The 22348-nt window shown below is 37.7% G+C and overlaps 1 protein-coding gene across 25 annotated transcripts in view; it reads left to right on the plus strand.

Moving 5' to 3' along the window:
• Window positions 1-22348, plus strand: part of LOC136828387 (ankyrin repeat and SAM domain-containing protein 1A-like) — a 254063-nt gene that overhangs the window by 133167 nt on the left and 98548 nt on the right. For 8 of the 25 annotated variants that reach the window (XR_010850023.1, XR_010850024.1, XM_067086389.1 and 5 more), the window contains 5 exons: window positions 707-932; window positions 5111-5224; window positions 16162-16185; window positions 20565-20702; window positions 21736-22116. Coding sequence is in view for 22 of the 25 variants with exons in the window: in XM_067086389.1 (XP_066942490.1) it covers window positions 707-932; window positions 5111-5224; window positions 16162-16185; window positions 20565-20702; window positions 21736-22116 (883 nt within the window). In the remaining 3 variants the exon portion in view is untranslated. The remainder of the gene's footprint in view (window positions 1-706; window positions 933-5110; window positions 5225-16161; window positions 16186-20564; window positions 20703-21735; window positions 22117-22348) is intronic. The other 17 variants (XM_067086394.1, XM_067086403.1, XM_067086405.1 and 14 more) reach the window with 6 other exon arrangements.

Below are 22348 nucleotides of genomic sequence, written 5' to 3' on the forward strand. Positions count from 1 at the left end.
TTGCATTGGACTGTGAATGTGTAATACAAGATATGTGAATAGGTACCTGATAAACAACAATTGCCTTAAGAGAGAGTTTTCTGTTTTCTATATAGTTCTTGTAACCCTAATGTAGCCAAGTGTTAAAAAGTTTAACAGGTGATATTATATGAGTCCCTCAACTATGTAGGATGATACTTTTACTGTAAGCTATTAATTATGAAAGGTTAAAGCTATTTCCATGTAGAGAAAATATCATATGGATGAGTAAAGATTATGGAAGAATGGTTGATTCATGATATAGCCAAGTCACATGAAATTCATTGACCATAATACAGTATCAGAGTCAAGAATTGATGATGTTTTTTGTATTTTGAGAGATACTGTTGAACTAACTATGACATTCACTTTTCATTTTCTGCACTGTTGCTCTAGGCTTCAAGTACGAGGGTGAATTAGAGGAATTTATTTTGGTGATAGAAATTCATTTTCTGCACTGTTGTTCTTCCACATTGTAGGTCCTTTATTGGTTCTTAGCCACTGTTAAAATGAGAGCTTTAATCAGCAAAGTGGTCTGGCATATTTTTGTAACCTTTATAGGCACTGTTAAAATGCTTTCAACAAAGTATATTTTTGGGAGATTTATGGCAAGGGATTATGAAACTAAACAAGAGTTTTGACAAAGAATATTTCACTGAGCTTTTCATTACTTTATCATTGAAATCAGGTGTGGAGATGATGATGGTTTATATGAAGTACCACCACCTCCTCGCTCTTGTCGTAGCTCTTCGGCATCTCTCAGGTCTTCCCGTGACTCCCGTCTCTTGCGGCCCCCTTCGGATGAGCTCCCGTCTCAACCTGTTACTAGTCCTGTCTCGTCAAACAGCACTGCTGTCACCAGAAGAAACACAGTAGCGGGTGGCTCTGATTCCTCCAGCAGTAAGGTAGTAGAAGTGAGTAGCTGTGCATGTTGCTGCCTTCACCGTCTCACCATTTTCACCGACCCCAGCAGTAGTGTTTGCACAGTGCAACAGATTATTACTACTACACAGCTCTCTCAGTAAGCGTGTGTTTTCCCATCAGCAACATTTGTACTGTACAGTAATACCTATTTGTATGGGTTCCCTTATTTGTTCTCCTGATTTTATTTTTCCCTTAGATTCAAGTATGTTGCCGTCTTGATTTGATTTGAGTTACTGAAGCTAGTTTTCCTGTCTTTAAATACTTTGTCGAACTTGAGTGTCATCTTCAAATAGCTAGCTCCTCTGTCTGAAGAAGTGCAGATGATGATTGTCTTATTACTGAACCCCTTGAAAGGTCTTGCATTATAAAATACACTGCATATGAAATGGTTTTAACATGAGAATTTGAGACCACTCAAATCCTTAAAAATGTCTTAACTCATGATTTAAACACCATAATTAAATTGCACGTAGTTTAGCAACCTTACACTAAGATTTTGCATTCTTATGCATAAACAAAATTTATTAGCTAACTTGACTGCGTAAACCAGTACCCTTTCTTGTTATAATAGCACATATGGGAACACTGTAAGGACTAATGAGCATCCCATTCCTCATTTTATCATATAATGCTCTAGCTTAAAGCTTTGTATAATAATTTTTTGGTCTAATATGTTGCTTTGCTTATTAAAGAGATCTAAATTTCTCTGCAAATTTTGAGACAAATACTTTGGTTGAATATAGAAAACTTTTGAGAAAAGCTTGTCTTTTAAATACAAGTCCACTGACAGTTGAGCTTTATTGTTGGTGTTAAGTGTACTGTTCATTCATTTGGTATGCTGTTCTTTTGCTTGTTTTATTTGTTGCCCATGACTACCCCATCTGTGTTTTGATGTAGACCTTATCAGATTATATTTGTGTTTTATTTTATAGGTAGATACATTAACTGTAATGTGATGTATTTCTGTACAAACTGGTCATAGTATCTTGGAGTATAGCAGTCATCTGCTTTTTTAATTCCTGAACTTGTGAGTTTCATGTGATTCAGTGAAGAACTCGCACCTTATTCTAAACAAAGCAAAATCAGTGGATTGTTTAGATTCAGATTTATTATTTGTTAAATTATGTTATTGCTTTGAATATATCTTTTATTGCCTCTGCCTATTGCATTTGCTTCTTTTGCTAACAAACATTCCATAAGGAATGTGCAAAATTATGATGTATTTGGTATTTATGGTTCATATTGATTTTTTCCTCAGATTTTCTCTGATTATTTAATATGATTAAGGCGTGAGTTTTTTCTATTTTTATATGTATGAATAAACAAAAATTTGGCCTTATCCATGGTGATTATTTGAATCGCAACAATTTTCAGAATAAATGAACTGGGCACCATTCAGAAAAAAATGAACTAGGGAAATCAAAATTTGTATTAAGGTATTGTGAAGTAATGTATGATGCTGTTGTGCAATATTTGACTTGGTAATATGAAACAAAAATTAGATGGGCATCATAATTAAGTATGTCACATTGACATCATTTTGCAGCACATTTATTTAAGTTTTCATTCTTGAATGTATTATTTGTTGATGGAAAATATGGTTAGTAAGTAAAACATTTTTTAGCAGTGAAACCATTATATTTTTCATCCTGTAGGACACATTTAAAAAAATTATAAGAATTACCCTGTGTCCATTTTTCTTGAATCACAGTATGTGATGTAAGCATAAGGCTACAGGCCACATTTACACCAAGCAAATCTAATCAATTCATGATTTATCTTGATGCATCTCATAAACTTCAACAGAGCCATTCACACCAGGTGAATTGAGTCATTTCAAATGACGCAGATTCGATTTGACTCAAAGTCACCGATTTGCTTCGGCCAATTTCCTTGAAAAATATCTCTATTTCTTCTCTCCATTGATGATCATTGGGTACAGACATATACTATGGCTTTAGTACTTCCCATGCATCATTATTTGTTTCTTTGACAGTCTTATGTATTGAGTACTGGCAGCTGACTCAGTTTGGCTCTGTCAGCGAATTGATTCAAAATGACTCATAGTCAAATGATTCTTCATGAATTGATTTGAATCAATTCATTTGGTGTAAATGTGGCCTAAAGTTTTGGGGGTTGGGGTAAGGTGTTTGTTAGCTGTAATCCACCTACCTGTAGATTTTCTATATCAGATGAGCTGTAGTCAATTACTGTCCACTTATCAGTTCAACAATGCCACAATCATTTGCACATTGTTATGCTCAAAAGAAAGTTCTCAGAAATGATTTGGTAAGCTAGGCACTTACTGTATTTACAAAATTTTATTACAAATAATGACATATGAATTTGTCAGGAATATTAATTCTGGTAGGAAGAATCCTGTTGCTCTTAAGTCCTTCAGCAAGACATATGATTTCCTTTTATGAACTGTTAAGGACTTGACTATAGGGTTTTTCTTCAATGAAAGATGAAAGTTCAAGCAAGAGCCAAAGATACTGTGTGAGTGGGAAGAGACTGAAGGGAGCAGATGAAAAGTAAAAGGTGGAATGTAGTGCACCTGGGAAAATAAAGAATGCTGCAGTAATACCCCACCTCATTGGTTAGGAAACCCTGTAGTTTTTGTTATTTTGATGAACTCCTTTTACTTCCTCAGTCACATGACATCTCTTTGGGTTAAAGTTATAAAGGTTTTCTTATCAAAGAACATTGATGAAGCTTTTACTGAACACATTTTAGGGTATTTATAGTTCAAGAAATTTATTTTTTCCTTAAGTGATGATGTATTGGGTAGATAATCATTGTAAAGATAAATGCTAGGTGAATTCTGTTGCCTCAGAGTGGTGCAACTCTTTGCATTGCTTTTTGATGATTGTAGAGTTTTTCCTGTTTGGGATAATTTGATTCCCTATCAATGCTGAAATTCAGTTTCTTTGGAATTTTCTGTTTTCTTTATATCATTATTTAACAAGGTCTGTGTTACTGTGTAAAGTATTACCAAGAAATGTGGCCATTTTGATGAGTTTCAAAATTAAATAGTACTGTGCATATGCTGCCATCTTTAAGGAGGAATTCCTTATGTTCTTTAAGAGTGCAGTTTTATATCTTTTATTTTAAGTACTGTATTGGTTACATTCTCTTTGATCTGTTTAGATTTATTAAGAAAGATAACTGAATATTATATATTCAGTGCATTTGATTCAATAACACTTCCTGTAGCTGGTTGTGTGATACCTTTAATGATGACTTAAATGGTATGGCAAAGTTGTCCAAGATTTGTGGTTGATTTTTTCTTAAATGTTGGGTATGTTTTTAAAAAATGTCTCTACAGATCTTTGTTCTAAGTATTTTGTAATTTGTATAGCAGATGAAAAATCCATTTGGGTAATTTAAAGCAAAGAGAAGGCCTTAAAAGACAGGATTGTATTCATAAAAGTATGGATTTCATTGGTGGATTAGATATTGTAGAGAAGGACAGAGTCAGCTTAGATTTTCTGATATCGAAATAATTCTTAGATGATTGAAAATATAAATTACAGAATAGAACTGACATAATGCTTGTCTTTCAAGTGAAGGGATTTTGGAATGTAACAGTGAAAAACATTTTTAATTTATGTTTAATTGAAAGAAGATATGAATGTTTACTCCAAGCTGAATTTTTGTGGTTTGAATATCCTGGTCGTTATTGTACTGCTCGTATATTTAGGATTTGTGGATGAACAAAATCAATTTCCTTTATGTATTAGTTGTGTAAATATGTAGTGGTTATATGATGAAGTTGTGTCATTTTATTTCTTTAATGGTAGATTATACAGTATATGTAGACCTAGTGTGCACTAGCTGTTGTGATGTTGCAGTGTCATAGGTAATTTTAGTATCACTTGGGATCTATTTTTAGTTAGGCTAGTAGAGGTACTTATATTTGTAAATATGGTAGGTAGAAGATATTTGTTTATGAATATTCGTGTATGCTATATATGTAGGGTAATTGCTATTTTGCAAGTTTTTAAGAAAAAATGATAATATAAAATGTTACATTGCATAACAACCAGTTATTTACTGGTTAATACAACTTTTTTCTTAAATAAAATAATTGTATATATGAACAACCAGCTTTGATTAAAGCTTCAGTTAGCTTTACTAATCAAATTTGTTATTATGCTTTCTGTAGCCTGTGCCACCACCCAAACCTCCTCGTCGCTCCATGTGTCCGCCCTCCCCAGCGCCTGATGCCGAGCAGGATTTGCCAACATACGAAACAATATATTTCAAAGGACAAGAACAGGTTTGTTTATTTTCCTTGTAGTAGTAGGATGATATGGTATTGCACGTGGGATGGTGATGTTGATAGTGATAATGACATACTGTATAGATGTACAGGTCTCTAAATGTACCTTGTCTATTACTTGTTCAGTCTTTACCTAACTTTCTAAGCTGGAAATGGCTAGTGTTTGATGGGGATGACTGTACTGTTTAATGTTCGACTTTAATGTGTTTTTAGTGGGTGATATTTCAAGATTTAAAGCCATTTTCACAGAATGATTAATATTGGTCCTGAAAGGGACAATCTAAATCAAAGAATTGATAAATTTCAAGTACTGTACTATACGTCATGAAAATTTTTTGAGTATGCAGCAAATGCTACCAATATAGCCGTCTGTTTTATATATGTAACTTACCAAATAATTACATAGCCTATGTTTTCTAACTTGCACGGCAGCTAAAAATTTGAAATTCGCGGTAGCACTTGATTGTTTTAGTGTAGGTGACTAGGTCCCACCCTCTATCGGGGAAGGAAGGGTACAACACCGCTAAATAGCGTCAGTCCATTTCTGCCGGTTAATGTCTATAATTCAGTTGCCACAGCAGCTATTGTTTCGAGATTGGTCGCCAGATGGTTGCCCTTTGTCTCCGTTTGGTGACGTATACCGAACTTTTGGTAGCATTTAAGCTATTTTCAAATAGCCTAGGATTCATAGACTCAGTATTAGCGAATTATTTCCCGATTTTGACTTTTCACGACGATGTCCGACACTAGCTCTTCTAGTAGTCCGGTTTTGCAGCAAAGGCTGGAAAACTAGACTTATGAAAGCGTCTTATGACTCCCACACAATCTGCACTAATTGTAGGGGGCAAACTTGCTTTATTGATTTGACATGTATCAAGTGTAGGGACTGGGATCAAGGTAGGAGGAAAACTTTAAAATCTCACTTAAGTAAGTTAGAACGAGACAGGAAGAGGAAAGTGGCTCTTAGAGCCAAGGCTTGAAATGTAGCTAATGTAGAATGTTCTCCTAAATCGGGCAAATACCAATTTACCTGTTCTGTCTCCCTCTCCTACTCCTATTTCCCCTTTAACCAGTCCTCTACCTACTGAACCTACTCCTTCACCCAGTCCCCATGCTGCCAAGCCTAACACCATTGCTAGTCTAGAAGCCCGTGTTGATATGAAGTTTGGGCTCGTTGTTTCAACTATGGAACAGTTAAGTGTGTCAGTTAAAGTGCTTATGGACCAAGCCAGTGTTAAAAGTGGAAGTGTTAGTCAAGTGCTAGTGAAGGAGGTGTCTACTCATCCTGCTGGCACTCCTAGACCAAGGTTACTGCTAGGCTCCCATGCACCAGGGAGAAGGTATATTGGTAGTCCAAGGGAGGTCGGTGGGGTTTGCCCATGGGTAGGCGCCCCCTCAACCAAGCCTGTTGAATGGTCCCAGTACTCGGTGGACAGCCGCTGGAAAGGCGTCCGTAAGGAAGTACACGATCTTTTTCTAGTTCTTCAGAGATCTCTCGTCCTCCTGAGAGGCGCATAACAGTTCCCGACCACGCTTCCCCACTTCCTTGCAAGAGTGCAAAGGATATTGAGCACAGTCCTCAGCCTTTCTCTAGTTTTTGGGCTAGCCCTGAACGATGTTTTCCCCATCGACAGTATTCACTGCCCAAGCGCCCGACCTTCTCACGGAAGCACTCATCCTCACCTGATAAGCGCCCAACGGATTCAGAGTATTTAGCTGCTTCCGAGCGCCCAGCACCCATCGACTGGCCAGCACCAACCGACTGCTCAGTGCCCACTGAGCGCCCGGCACCAACTTTTGCTCACCCGGCGCCAACTCCTGTTTGTCTGGTGCCAAACTCAAATCTTCCTGCATCGCTCCCCAAGCGCCCAACTGAGCGCCCGGCACCCTCTCTACTGTTGATTCCTTCGTCCACCATTGGCCCCATACAGCATACTTCGTTGACAGATCCTATTCAGCACCATTTGGACAAAATTATAAACCTCTTGCAGAAAGATCAAGCAGTAACACACGATCCTCCTGACTTGGCGTCCTCACTGATTTCTTCAGAGGAAGAGGTATTAGACCAGCCTCCTCTTTCTACACCCTTCTCCAACCTCCTTCAGTGATTTTTGGCTGCCTTTCCATCCTTTTTTTCACCTGCAACCCCAGCTTCCCCTGCCTTCGCCTTCTATATGAGGAACCAGCCTGTTGACGTCTCCAAGTCTTCCAAAGATGGTCTTGTCTTCCTCATCCAGGAAAGCCTTGAGGGAAATGGACTTCTGGCTCTCAGACGAGTAGGGCAAAGCAGCTTGCTGCACACCACCTGCCTGTCTCGCTTCTAAGAGATACCAAGCGTACGCTGCAGGAGAAGCTCCCTCCTTGGGAGTCGCTGCCTCCCCCCAGGGGGACTTCTCCTGTCTGATTGACTGTAATAGGGCGTCAGCCTTTGCTTCGGCTAAGGTTGTGCTCTTGACTGCCTAGCTTGACCATATCATCAAGAATATGTTTAAGGTTTTTGAGGTCCTAAGCTTTTCGGACTGGAACGTGGGAGCACTGGCAAAGAAAATCGAAGACTGCGAGGATAGTCAGAAAACTTGTCTGCAGACTGGCTGGGGATTTTATCCTGTGCAGATAAAGCTATTAGCAATGGCTTAATGGAACTAGCTTCTTTATTCACGATGGGTGTCCTGAAGAAATGTGAACTTTGGTGCTCTTTTACCACCAAAGATGTGACTACATCTCAGAAGTCAGCACTTCTCTTTTCTCCTTTGGACCACATGCACCCCTTCCCTCAAGCCACTGTCCAAGAAATGGGGTCGGATCTTCAGAAAAAGTCAACACAGGGTTTGTTAGCCCAGTCAGCCAAACACTCCAAGGACCTTCCTTCTTTCATTACGAAGTCGACCCCTCCTTTGCAGCAGCAGCAGCCCTTTCGGGGCAACAAGACAAGATTCTACACTAGACCACACTTCAATCTGCATGCAGCACGCCCAGCCAAAACGGCTCCCTCAAAGCCTTCCTCTTGTAAATGGGAATCCAGTCCTCCTTGTGCCAGTAGGTGCAAGACTGCTACACTTTTGGGAGAAACGGGAAGCCAGAGGAATAGACCAGTAGGTCTCAATAGTACTCAAAGAAGGGTACTCTATCCCATTCAGGAAGAACCCTCCCTTAATGTCAACGCCCATCGCATTAACAGCCTACTCAGTAGGTTCCGAGAGGTTTTCGCCACTTGTGGAAGAGATGTCGGCTCCTCTCGCGAAAAGAGCTGTAGAGCTGGTCGAAGATGTCAACACTCCAGGGTTCTACAACCATCTTTTTGTGGGCCCCCAAGTCATCCGGGAGATGGAGACCTGTCCTGGACGTCAGCGCCCTGAATGTCTTCATTCAGAAGGCAAAATTCAAGATGGAAACAAATCAGTCAGTTCTCTCGTCCATCCAATGTGGATTGGATGGTGACCATCGATATGGAAGATGCCCACTTTCATACCCCAGTACACCAAGACAGCAGGAAGTACCTCAGATTTGTGTTCCAGAACAGAGTCTTCCAGTTTTGAGCGCTGTGTTTCAGCCTCTCTAGAGCTCCCCAAGTATTCACTTGCATTCTCACCTCTCTTGCAAAGTGGCTTCACCTCATGGGGGATCTGTACATCCCTCTATCTAGACGACTGGCTCCTACATTCTCCATCAAAGAAAAAGTGCATGAAGGACCTTCAGAAGACCCTTCTTCTGGCCCAAGATCTGGGGTTACTCATCAGCGAGAAGAAATCGCATTTGTTTCTGTTTCAGGTGATTCTTTATTTGGGGATGACGATAGACTCTGAATTTTCAGGTTTTTTGTCCCCCAAAAGAGTACAATTCTGTCTTCAATCAGTCCAATACTCCCTCGCTCTCAAGTCCTGCTCAGCCAACAGTTGGATGAGCCTTTTGGGAACCCTCACATCCATTGAGTTCGTAAGCCTGAGGAGGCTTCATATGAGTGTACTGCAGTTCTTTCTGGAGGCCAACTGGAACAGGAAGACCCACCCAGACTCGCTCGTCTTTCCGATCACCCCGGAAATCAAAGAAGACTTGAGATGGTGGCTTGCAGAAGAACGTCCCTTGGAGGGAAAGTCTCTCCATCCACTGACCCCCAACCTTTCATTGTACTCAGACCACTTCAGATCAGGGTTTTGGGGGCCTCTTCTGGGAGACATGGAAGTCTCGGGAGTCTGGTCTCCAAAAGAGAAGCTCATACACATCAACATAAGAGAATGGAAGGCAGTACACCTGGCCCTTCAATTATTCACAGAAGTGACCTTTGGCAAGACGGCAGCAGTGATGCTGGACAACACCTCAGCCTTGGCCTACATAAAGAACCAAGGAGGCACCCACTCATTCTCCCTTTATGAGGCCACCAAAGACCTTCTTTTGTGGGTGAAGAAGAACTGCACCTTTCTGGTGACAAGATTCATTCAAGGGAAGCTAAATGTAATAGTGGACAGACTGAGTCAGCGCAACAGTTCCTTCCCACGGAATGGACGCTAGTTCCACAGGTGTGCAGTGACCTGTCGAAGTGGTGGGAACAGCTGTCGATAGACCTGTTCATGACATCGAAGAACCATCGCTTCCCGCTGTTCTGCTCTCCGACCCTGGACCCTCTGGCATGGGCGACAGATGCCATGCTCCAGAATTGGTCCTTCCTAGACCTGTATGCCTTCCCACCATTCAGTATGGTGAGGGAGGTCATCAACAAATTCATATCCCATCAGGACACGAAGATGACTTTGATAGCCTCCTTTTGGCCTTGAAGAGAGTGGTTCCCGGATCTCCTCAAGCTGCTAGTCGACTATCCCAGGCTCCTTCCACAGAAGCCAAAGCTTCTCAAATAATCGCACTTCCACCGGTTTCATCGCAATGTATCTGCTCTTGCTCGGACAGGGTTCAGACTGTCAGGAGACTCGTCAGAGCAAAGGGATTTTCAAAATCAGCTGCAGAAGCAATTGCTAAGTGTAGATGGCGGTCTTCTTCCTGAGTCTGCCAAATGAAGTGGGCAGTATTCCATAGCTGGTGCAGAAGAAATAATGCCACTTCTTCTGAAACCTCTGCAATGAACATCACGGACTTATTTCTTTTCCTGAGGACTAACAGAGGTTTGTCTTCCTCGACGATCAAGGAGTATTGAGCAATGTTAGGCTCTGTGTTTCGGTACAGGGGCCTCGATCTGGGATCCAATCTGGACATTAGTGGCTTGATCAAGTCTTTTGACACAGCCAAGGAGACCAAGACCACTGAAATATCATGGAATTTGGACGTCATCCTCAAATGGTTGTCAGGCCCTCCTTTTGAACCTCTTCGTGCAATTTCCTCAAGAGACTTAACGAGGAAAACTCTTTTTCTGGTCACCTTAGCCATGGCTAAGAGAGTCAGCGAGTTGCAAGCCATTGACAGAAGAGTAGGCTTTTCTCAAGGAGAGGCAGTCTGCTCTTTTACGCTAGACTTCCTGGCTAAGAATGAGACCCCCTCTAAGCCGCGGCCTTGTTCCTTCACCATTAAGAATTTGATGGAAATTCTTGGACCAGAAGAGGAAGAGAGGACTCTTTGTCCCATGAGGGTACTGAGGTAGTTAGCCCCCGGTTATCTGTGGGGGTTCTGTTCCGACAGTGTGACAATAAGCGAAAATTGCCGATAACTGGAGATTGGTGCCTCTGTTAGGTATGTATCGGTGCCAATACCCGATTATCGGTGCCGATAAGCAGAAATCGGAGATTTTTGGTGCCAAAAATTGCCAATTTTCGTCTCTAGACAACCCTGGTAAAACCAGATCACCAATAACCGAGCCTGCCAATAACTGGAGATTACCTGTACTACCTTAATAGAACAGCAAAGATCAGAGGACCCTCGAGTAAGCTCTGGTGCTCTGTGAAGGACTGAAGGACCTTTCTAGACCCCTTTTCAAGAACGCAATATCGTTCTTTGTGAGAGACATCATCCTGGAATCGCATTCAGGAATTCGTGAGGATCTTCTACCTGTCTTGAAAGTTAAAGCCCATGAGATTAGAGCCGTCACCTGTTGGCTTTTAAACATAACATGTCTTTGTTAGCGATTCTCCAGTCACCTTTCTGGAAATGCAAATCTGTGTTTGCAATGCACTATTTACATGAAATGGAAACTATTTTTGAAAACTGCAGTACCCTGGGTCCGTTGTCTGCATTAGGGGAGGAAACATAGGAATCTGCTCCTATCTTACCTCTTTTTACCTTGATTAGGCTGTTGAGTTCTTGGGGAGCTGGGGGTACTATGTACCTGGAGTACCCACCAGTCATTTTTTATGGTTGGGTAATGGTTTTAATGAATACAGTGTGTAGGTGACAAAGTTTTCTGGTTGTCTATCTTTATGGTACTGCACCCAGGGCAAGGGCACTCTTTATGGTTATGTTAGCTGTCAGACTACTTCATGAGCTGCATAACCTCCATTGATGCTTTGTTGCATTCTGAATACTCCTTTGTTGCAATGCTTCCTACTAATATAGGGGCGCTCCACAGCTTCACTGCTGCGCTACTATAGTTAAGATGAGCGCCAACCAGAGACAGTGTCAGTCTGCAGCAGCTCTCTTAACAGGTAAGGGTACAACAATTATTTTTAACCAGTGCTAATAAAATTTTTGTCTCATATTCATTCTTCTACTAAAATTTTTTGAGATTACATGTGTCCATACACACCCACCTCCTGTCAATATGGGATTCAGTTATGTAATTACTTGTCAAGTTACATATATAAAAATGACATTTTTATGATAAAATAAAGTTTTATATATACTAACCGAGTAATTACTGAATCAGAGCTTTCCCTCCTCCCCTCTCACGGGCATAAACGGACTGATGCTATTCAGCTGTGTTGTACCCTTCCTTCCCCGATAGAGGGAGGGACCGAGTCACCTACGCTAAAACAATCGAATGCTACAGCGAATTTCAGATTTTTAGCTGCTGCACGAGTTAGAAACATAGGCTATATAATTACTTGGTAAGTATATATAAAACTTTATTTTATTATAAAAATGTAATTTTCAGTAAATTAAAAAATCTTCCTGTAATGTTAGTCGCTGAAGTTATCAGAACTTTAAACCTTTAACGTATGATTGTCCAACTAGCGGTTTGTCCAAATCCAGCAAACTAACGCATGCCTCAACTTTGTTTTAGATGAGAGTCTTGTACAGCATTTCTACCTTTTTTATAGTAAAGCATTATTTTTGTAACTGATTTCTTATAAGCTCAAATTCTTTTGGTTTTCGAAGCATTATGGGAAAATACGGGCTGGTTAAATAAATTGTCTGCTTGTGTCACTCGTTGGCCTTAAGACTTATGAGGGGATGTAATGAAACAAACTTGAATAAAAAGAATTGTAATGTAAAGTTATTTTAGTTGCACACTAAACATACATAGCACAGTGTTAAAGGTATGCTATAATTTTTTTTTTTTTTTTTTTTTTTTTTTATAAATCTGTCAGTGCCAGATATAATTCTGCCCCCAGATTGCAAATGGTGATCATCATTACATAGTTATGGAACCGATAAAAATGCTGCCATCCTTACAGTGCAGTTCTTACAAGGTTTCTCAAATGGAAGTTGACAAGGACTGATTTGTGATAGAGTGCATTGTGCTGGTTTTGGTGAAGTTATTTCACCTCTGCCCCTTTGCAGCTATTTTTAAACAGATCACTAACAAGTTTACTCGTAAGATATCCTATACACTTCCCTGATGTTATACAATACCATAAAACTAAGTACTGTTGTTAAGACCCTATATTACTGTAGGCGATAGTGTTAATACCACATGCCAAGATTTTTTGTTCTGTCTGTACTTGATTCAATTGGAGTACTATTCTCCTGTTGGTATTCCTGTAGATTTTGGGGCTGAGGTCCCCTGCTGAAAGTACACTAGTAGTTTTTTTTTCCAGCAAGGATAATTATGATTTAGTCTTTCACTCTAAGATACCTGTTCTACCATCTTTTATAAGCCTTGTTTCAACAAGGATACTGTCATTACTGTCACCTGCGCCTAAAGAACTAGCACATGCTACTTGGTTTGCAGAGCACCAGCTTCCACCCTCTGTTGAAGCGGCACATTGTCTTACTTTCCAGCCTGGAAATCTTCATTACTTTTGGTGTAAACTTAGCTGCTGCTGATGTTTGAAAGTTTAAGAGAGGCTATAGTATTATTATTATTATTAAGCAAGTATCCTACTGAGAACCTTTATGACTTTTTATTGTTATGGATGCAAATGTGTATCTGATGGAAATGTGTCACCTTCCTTCTTATTTGTGAAAGGAAATGAAAACGACAGAGAACTGCAATAAAAATGTCCCTGCACTCCTAAAAAAAAATTATGCAGAGCACTGTGTAGTTATGATAATTGCATTTGCAGAGATTTGCAGTCTTGTTTTCTCTTTCTAGTTATTAATATAAGAATATGGAGACGTTTTTTTTTTTTTTATCTTTTTAAGATTTTCAACGAGAAACTCTTGTAATCTTAAGTGCTAAAGGTTCTACTCCTTTTTGTTTTTGTCCAGAATAAAGAGGGTTTGCATCTATTCTTATGTCATTTTTAATGGTTATTATGACATGATGCACCTAGTATTTTGAAAAGCTCCTTACTCTACTTTGTCTTATCAATCAAAGCAGTGAGGGATATTGTTATCAGTGACCTTTAATGTTATTGCCAGATCCTAAGTGAAATCAAATCCATTATTCCCTGAGGAAGTATTTGCAGTATTTTTGAGGCACTTCACAGTCTGACAAATGGCTTTTGTGTCCAAAATTCTTTCCTAGGGTTTCACAGTATTTCTGTTTTAAAACAAATTTTGGCCTTTTATCTAATTCTACAATTGCCTGTTCATGCTCTGTAGTTTTTGGGACTGAGTTTCAAACTTACTCTTTTATGCTTAAAACCTGCCTTTCTTTCTAATGTTTGTATTATCTCATAATGGTCATTATGAATGTGGCCAATTTTGAATGTTGCCAATTTTTTTTAATACTGCTGCCGTATATGTGATATATTTGACTGATGAAGATATTTTAGGTTATTTATGCACAGATTTCCAATGGTTATTTTTGCGGTCATGCTCTTCGTGCTAAGTGATGTGTTGAAACAAAACTGGTAGTTATAAAATTTTAGATGAATAACCTTTATTATCCAGTTATTTCATTTGTGTGCATGATTGTAAGTTCTTATTAATAAGGGTGATTGCATTTTTCAATAACATTGACTTGAAATAACGCATTGATTCCAATGAAGGAGATTGCTTTAGCAATTTTTTAGTCTATTTGCAATTTAGGCCTATTGTAATCTTGCAGGCTGTCAAGCATTTAGAGCACTTAGTTTTTGTTTATTTGCATTTTTAAAGTCCTAAACTCTAATGTACCTACAATCAGGAAAAGGATGACATTCATATGTAGTAGATTTTAATATGCTCCATTTTTATTAGATTGCTGGTACATAAGCTCTTTTATAAATACGGACTTCTTATTGTGTTTGGGCTTTAGAAGATGAAAGAAAAAGCAGAAAGAAGCATGGTTGGGAGGTAGGAGGGATGCTGCAAAGAACCTTCAGTACTGTACCATATACGCTAAACTGCACAATGCACACTGTAAATGGTACCCCCATAAAGGTATCAGCAATAATAAAGGGTGTGTAAGGTTCAACTGGAGTGTGATGAGAATAGTAAGGGGGACAGAAATAAGGGTTATATGTTCCTTTTTATGAAGGCCCAGACACAAGGTAAATTAAAAAAAGAATTAATTATCAGAATACCAACCACAGGAAAATTTGCAGACTTATTAAGACTGTAAATACAGTTGTATCGTAAAGGAATGATTAAGCATGTAGAAGAAGTGGCATGAAAATCTTAAAATAGCAAATGCAAAGAGTTATTAGTAATGAGCGGGTGAGGTCAGATAAATGAATAATGTTAACTCTCATTAGTTGTTGAATCTGTGTGGAACGTAAGGATAAGAAAAGGGAGAATACAGTCATCAAAGCCATAGAATGTTTTTGCAGTACAAAAGGAGAACATTATTAGAATATGCAATGCACAAAGGGACAAATGGAGCATTCATTAATGCTGAAATACCTAAATAGTATGATGAATGTAGTGTAGGTAACAAGTAGTAGATAGGTTTTCTGAATAAAGTGGGGAAGATAAGGAGAAACCTGTTTAGACAGAGAATTAACTTTGAAGTAAAAAGCTTTATGCAACGATGGTAAGACCTGCATTGCTTATTGGAATTTATTTTTGGTCTTTGGAAGGAAGAAAAATGATCTTTTCAAAAAGGCTAAGCAGTCTCAGTAGTTGTGAAAGAACAGGGTAAGGACATAATGTAAACTTGATAGAGGCGCTGGTCAGGTTTTGTAGTCCTATTATGTTTGATCCATGTAATCTGGCATCACAGTAACTATGGTCACTGACTCTAAAGTGATATCATATGATTAAGTGAACTGTGCATGATAAAATTGAGGTAACCTAAATAAAGAATCACAATTTTAGTAAAATTACAGAAGACTGTGTTTTTTCCCTTTTAGAAGGTACCAAATCAATTGCAGCCATTGATTGGAACTGTTTGTCAAGGGAACTCATTACAGTATTTTAGAGTACCATGTTAATGTTATCCGATGATAATTTCAAATAAATTTTTGTTTTTACTATGACCTGAATTTTTTTTGAACATCAATTTAATACATTTATTTGTATTCCTAATGAAATTGCAAGGTCTTTCAAATAATTGATATTAAAGAAAGCTTCAGTAGAGCTGCTTGTGTGCTGTCTTGCTTCTCTGTTTAAGTCTTCAATTTTCCAGAGTTTTTATATGAAAGAGCTGACTCCTAGGCTGATATGATATAGGTCTGAATATGGTGTTTTCTTATAAAGTCAGACCTGTTCCTTATGCCTTAAACCTTCCCTCTTTTTCCTGCATGCAGTCTGACTATGAAAATGTGGATACCGTATGTATGCTTTTGTTTTGTGGCGTTTGCATAACTTTTTTTGTCCATGGTTAAATTGTGTTTGATCTGAATGCCTTAACATGTGATTTTGTTAATGTGAAGATTTTTTGTTATACACTAGCATGGCCTATTTTGTTTGGCAGTTGACCCATCCCTTCTGTATATTTTACCAAAATTAAGAGTAGAAAATTTGTACAATGTAGACTTGAAATGCAGAAATTGATTTTTGATTTTATGGTGAAAGAAAACATTATAGCCATGGTTTTGTTTTTGGTAAAGAAACTGAACTTTGAACACTAAATTAACTGGTGCAGTGGGAGCTTTAGCATAATTGATAATGTATGTAGTTATGAACAGAATTTATATTCACAAATACAGACCCATGTTTCATGTTAATCCATGACCTGACTAGGAAAAATTAAACTATCACATCACTGAAATTAGTTTTTCAGTATTTTCACCTGCCACTAGGCGACATTTTGATGTCTTCATGTATGCTTTGTAAATAGTAATGCAGCATCCTTAACTTTTGCCTCTCTATTGATGTTCATTGTACATCAAATATTCTTTTACAGTAATGATTTTCATTATGGAACTTATTTTTTTTCTACATTTGATTTGATCCAGTAGCTATTGAATGTATATCTAGTATTCCATTATTCGTATTTTATTTTTATGGCCACTGCCCTTTTATAAGAACATACAGCAGATGGAAATGTTGTACAGTACAGTACATGTATTGCAGGAATGGTAGAGTACATTTTTACAGCCCGGTATCTTCTTAGAGGATGATTTCCATATATGTCATCAGTTACGAGAATGTTTTTGAGGTCTCCATGATGTGTAAGGTTATTTGCTGTATGGGCCATTGTGTTCCAGAAGTATACTCACAAAAGGGAATGTTTTTAATAAGGAAAGTGGTCTTGGTAATACTAAGGCCTGATATATTTGTCTTCAAGTTGCCTGAAGATTATTAATGAAATTCTGTGCAAGCCCTATTTTTTATGATGCCTTTTGTTTATTTTATGTGATTTACACCAAAATAATGTTACTGTGAGCTTGAAACCATGCTTGGACTCATGCAAAATCTTTATTAGATGAAATTTAGTCAGAAAAGTGTCAGAGTACTGTAATGTAGAGGTAACCATAAAGTTCCATATTAAAGAAGTTCCTACTTAGTTCCCATTGAGGTGCATCAGTCCTTAAGAGTTTCAAAAAATAGTGGGACTGTAATTATATGTAGACATGTTGAGGCTGATAACATTGTTCTAGTCCATGCTTATACATATTTTCAAAATGTGATTATATCAGTAGAGGAAATCTGTTGGGACTACTGAGGTGTGGTGTTGTAAGAGGTCTCTCTTGTCAGTTTGGTGAAATATGAAGAGCTTAATCATTATATGGTACAGTATAGTGAACTGATAATGTAAGTAAAATGGTGCTACAAACTCTATCATTGATACAAAATTTGTCTAGAAATTGGCTGCCCTACAGCAGATAAACTTAATTATGTTAGTTTCAGAGATCTTTTTACACTGAATAATTTAGATACAATAGTATGATTGTGTTGTTACATTTGGATAAGAGTAGTATGTGAATGATTAGTTCATTTGTTAAGTATTCATTCTGCAATTGTTCACAACAGCATTCTTTGTTTGTTTTACATATTAGTATATTCAATTCTCAGTTGAGTTCCTCAAAAAGTTAGTATCTTTTTAGACATGAGGTTTATTTAATTAATTTTAAAGATTTGAAAAGTATGAATTTTTACAACATACAACTAATTTTTATATAATAAAAACCCATATCTCATATATTTGTCCAACTCTTGTGATGACTTCATCCTAGGCGCACGCCCAAATACCAGTTTAAACAGGATCATTTGCTTGCTAGTTGGCAGCACTATGTATATACACCTTGCCCTTTTTAGGCAATAACCTTGCTCATGTATTCTAGATATGTGACTGCACTCTTACTGGGGCTGGGAGGGGGGAACTAAGTAGTATATGAGTGACTCGTTTGAATAAAATTCTAGTTTAGAGTAATGAAGACATGCTAAGTCCATTTTAGTTGTCAACCCTCAAATTAGGAATCATAATAGTTGTTCATTCTGCCTGTGAATTTATTGGTTGGGTCTGGTCTTTCCTGTGAAGGTTGAACTGTTTTAGCAGTAAGGAAAAGTGTCAACCACTAACATCAGCCAGGTGACAGGCAGATGGTTGGCTGGACAGATGAGGAGCAGGTTGGCTGTGAAACAGTCAGTGCTGACAGTGAACTATTCAATTGAAGGTCAGGCATATCAAGCAACAGGCCTAGTGGTTAAAATTCCTAGAAGGCTGGACAACAGGCAAAGCAAATGGGGAATTGGCAGTGCCAGCTGTGGTCAAGAGTGAACAGGTAGAATGTGTAGGTAGAAAGTAAGCAGGACAGCAGGTAAGACTAGTGAAGGGTGGTCAGGTAGCTGGCAGTCCAGGTGGCTGGCAGAGTGGGTGGGTTATCTGAACTGGGTTGGCTCGCACTTGGCTTGGCTCTGATACTCTGCTGGGGCTGGTTGTTACTTGATGAACATGATGAACCCTAGTGGATGTCAAACAACAAGGGAACATTGAACTGAAAATCGGAATCTTCAGTTAGCCAGGCGACATTGAGCTGAAGCTAGAAATCTGTAGTTAGCCATATCTGGAAAGGAGTTCTTTTGAAGATTGAGGCTGAAAACTGGGCAGACCCATGCATCTAAAGAGGATCTGAGTAAAGACAGTTAGGTCAAAGAGATCAGTGTCCTATGTAAAAAGATATATCTAGCAGAAGTGGTCAGCCACAGAAGCAACAGCGGGTATTTGTTACCCAAATGGATTTTAATATGTGGTGAAAGTGGTAAAAACAAGATGGCAAAAATTTTGAAATTTGTGATGGTAAAGTGTAACTTCTCCCATAACTTCTTGCAAGCTTTTTAAGTCTTATCAGAAATCACTTTTACCATTACAGTATGAAGATTGAAGCCTCTCTGGAATAACTTCTTTCATAAGCAGTATGAAAAAAAAGTTATAAAATAAAAAACTGTTGACTTTGTAACTTTAACCATGTAGTAATAAAAGTATATTGCATCAGAGAAGTATACAGTAATTTAGTTGAACAGAAGAAATGGAAAAATATGCCATTACGAGAATCCTTATGAAAGGATGTCACAGTGACTGTGGTAAAATAATGATGATAAAATTAACTAAAACCATATGCACTATAATATAATAATATCCTTATATTATACTGCATACAAGTGTACAAAAACTATTTGCTTATGGTTATATAAGCTGTCAACCAGATATACCCTCCAAAAATTAAGAATACTCAATGTAAATACTCATTAACATGGGGAAATGAAAGGTAAAAGAGTTTAGAAAGACACAAATACTACTGTATTTTTAAATTCTGAACATATTACAGAGCATTAGTATATATTAAAGATTGAAATGGAAAATCATTATATATGACAATGATGATGGTAATATACGTAAATGAATTACAATAGCTAAATGTCACAAAAGATTGAAGTCTCATTTAACATTGCAAATGAAATCGTGAGGAAGGACAAAAATTGAACTTACTTTAACATGAAGGCAAATACAATAGCAAATAAGATAAAACAGAAGAGGAGAGAATAGAGCAAAGAAAATTTTCAGTTGCTACTCAGAAGTGTGGTAAGAATGAGGGTAACACATGAGTTTGTTAAATATATGAGTACTGAGGTCACGATGAAACAAACTATTTGAAGACTTCGTAATGTAAACTGTATTTTTTCCTTGCATCTTTTTTCACTATTGGTAGAGGAATCGCCATTAATGGTTCTCCCATTGCTAACCTTTGCATATCCCCCAAGTAGGAGCAGTTTAGAAAGCCTGCTACAACCTGTGGTCAGAGGTGTAAAGGGCATATTGTAAAAACATATAATGTGGCACAATTTTAAATATCTAAATTTTTCTATTCTTGGGTATACAAGGTTTTAATACTGTTGTTTCAGCTTGATTAGTTGGTTATAGATTTATGTTATGGATCTTTCCTACACTAATTAAACCTTATGTTTGGTTGGCATGGTATTTTATAGAAAAACTGTAACAACATGGTTTCAAAATATGGTTTTATTTTTTATGGTTACCAATAGTATTACCATTTTAGTAGTTCATTATTTTGTACTATACTCCATAGTGCCCTGTAGTAAAGCACTGTTTATAATGGACAATTTATTGTGTAGTTATTTGGTTTGTAAATTAATGCTAAGTCAAGTGCTTTGTTATTTTAATAGCATTGCAGTGTAACATAGTCAGTGTTATATCTGTACTTCTGTTGCTAGTAGCATCTAAAATATTATTTCAATTTCTTGGCAGTCGGATTATGAAAATGTTGATGTACAGCAGCACCACAGCCTTTCACGATTACCCTCATACCCACAAGGCCCTGATAGCTCAGATTCTGAGTACGACACTCCAAGGAGTCACCACTCGTCTCATGCTCACTCAAATAGGGTAAGTTGCACTTTTTTTATTGTCGCATCATTTTGAACTTTCTAGTGAATTGTTTATTACAAAATATCTTTAATGTATGACTTAAAAGGTTATATGTTTTAGTATTTAATTAACTTCCTCGTCCGTATATAGTAGTAGGATATGTCATATCCCTTTTTCATGGGATAATAGCTTCTGCTGAGCTTTGATGCATCCTGTTATATCGGTGGTTAAAAAATCCAGTGCATAAACTTCAAAGTATTGCCTCTTAGACCCGGATCTGTGTACTTTATTTTGTGTGTAAAACTTACAGAATTAATTGCAAGCTGCAGATTTTTTTGCCTTGAGACAAGGAAATTTTTTTTGCTGTTTTGTTTGACATTCTGCTCTGCTGTCATTGCCTGCATTTTGTTTATGCACATGATAAAGAATTTAGATATTGGCATTCACTTCTTGCATGCATTATTTTGTGTTTACTCTGGCTGCTGTTTTTCCCTGTAATGTGTAGATCACCCTGTTTTGTTTGTTGCTCTACAACATGTGAACATTTTGTTGTTGATGTGATGCTATATTCTCTCATGTTAACAAAAATATTCTTCAGTTTCTACCTAAGTGGAATTAATATTATGTAATCAATAGCAGATGATGAACCCTCTGTACTGGCATAAGAATGTACTGTGTAATGTTTGCTGCCTAGATTTTCTGCATTTTTCTATATGATCTGTGCAAAGCAAAACTCCTGCTGCATGAAGATCACAGTTATAGGACTACAATACTGTACTATACTGTATTTGTATTTATATGTACCGTATAGTTATTCATGTAATATGTGTTAATTTGTCAAATACTGGTCATTCAAAGTTTATATGAAGTGTGGAGTGATTGACCATTTTCAGTTAAATATTTTGTAATGCAGTTTATGAATTAGTTATCCCATGAGACTGTGTGTTAAATTTTATGTAGCTATCAATACTTCTGAACTTACCATCTTACAGTAGTTTCTGGTTATCTGTACTGTACATGGTTATAACCAACCTGAATTTTGGCCTACCAGATGTACAGTACCATATCCTTCAAGCCAGTTAAAAGTCGCAGAACGTCCAAAATGAAGGATCCTCATGTATATGAAAACACCATCCACCGATATGAAAATCTAAAGGATAGATACGAATCGATGTCAGAGAAAAAACACCGCAAGGACCAGTATTCTCACCTTCATCAAGGTAATGAGAATGTTTATGGACAAAGACAACTCCAAGATAACTGGGATGTAAAGAATGATAATCTAAGAGATCGCAATGAAAATCTACGGGACCGTGCCCAGACCTTACCAAGACGAATCCGCACAATTTCAACCAAGTCCGAAGGGCACATATCCTCAGAGGATTCGGACAGTGACCACAGACCTAAAAGTCTTGAATTTAGAGACAAAAAAGTAAGTAATCATGATTTTGTTCTTTGGAGAAACGAAGTGCTGCTTTTCTTTATGCTTTTTTTAATTTTCTCTTTAACTTCAGCTTGTGGCTTAGAGGTATGATTTTTGTTTTCTTTTACCCTTCACACCGTTATTTTTACAGAATTGCAACATGAGTGTAGTTTGTATGATTTGCACAATTATCAAAGAAAAAATGTTACTTTTTGTAGTCTTGTATAATTTATTCTTACTT

The sequence above is a fragment of the Macrobrachium rosenbergii genome, chromosome 42, assembly GCF_040412425.1.
Source record: "Macrobrachium rosenbergii isolate ZJJX-2024 chromosome 42, ASM4041242v1, whole genome shotgun sequence".
Lineage (NCBI taxonomy): Eukaryota > Metazoa > Arthropoda > Malacostraca > Decapoda > Palaemonidae > Macrobrachium > Macrobrachium rosenbergii.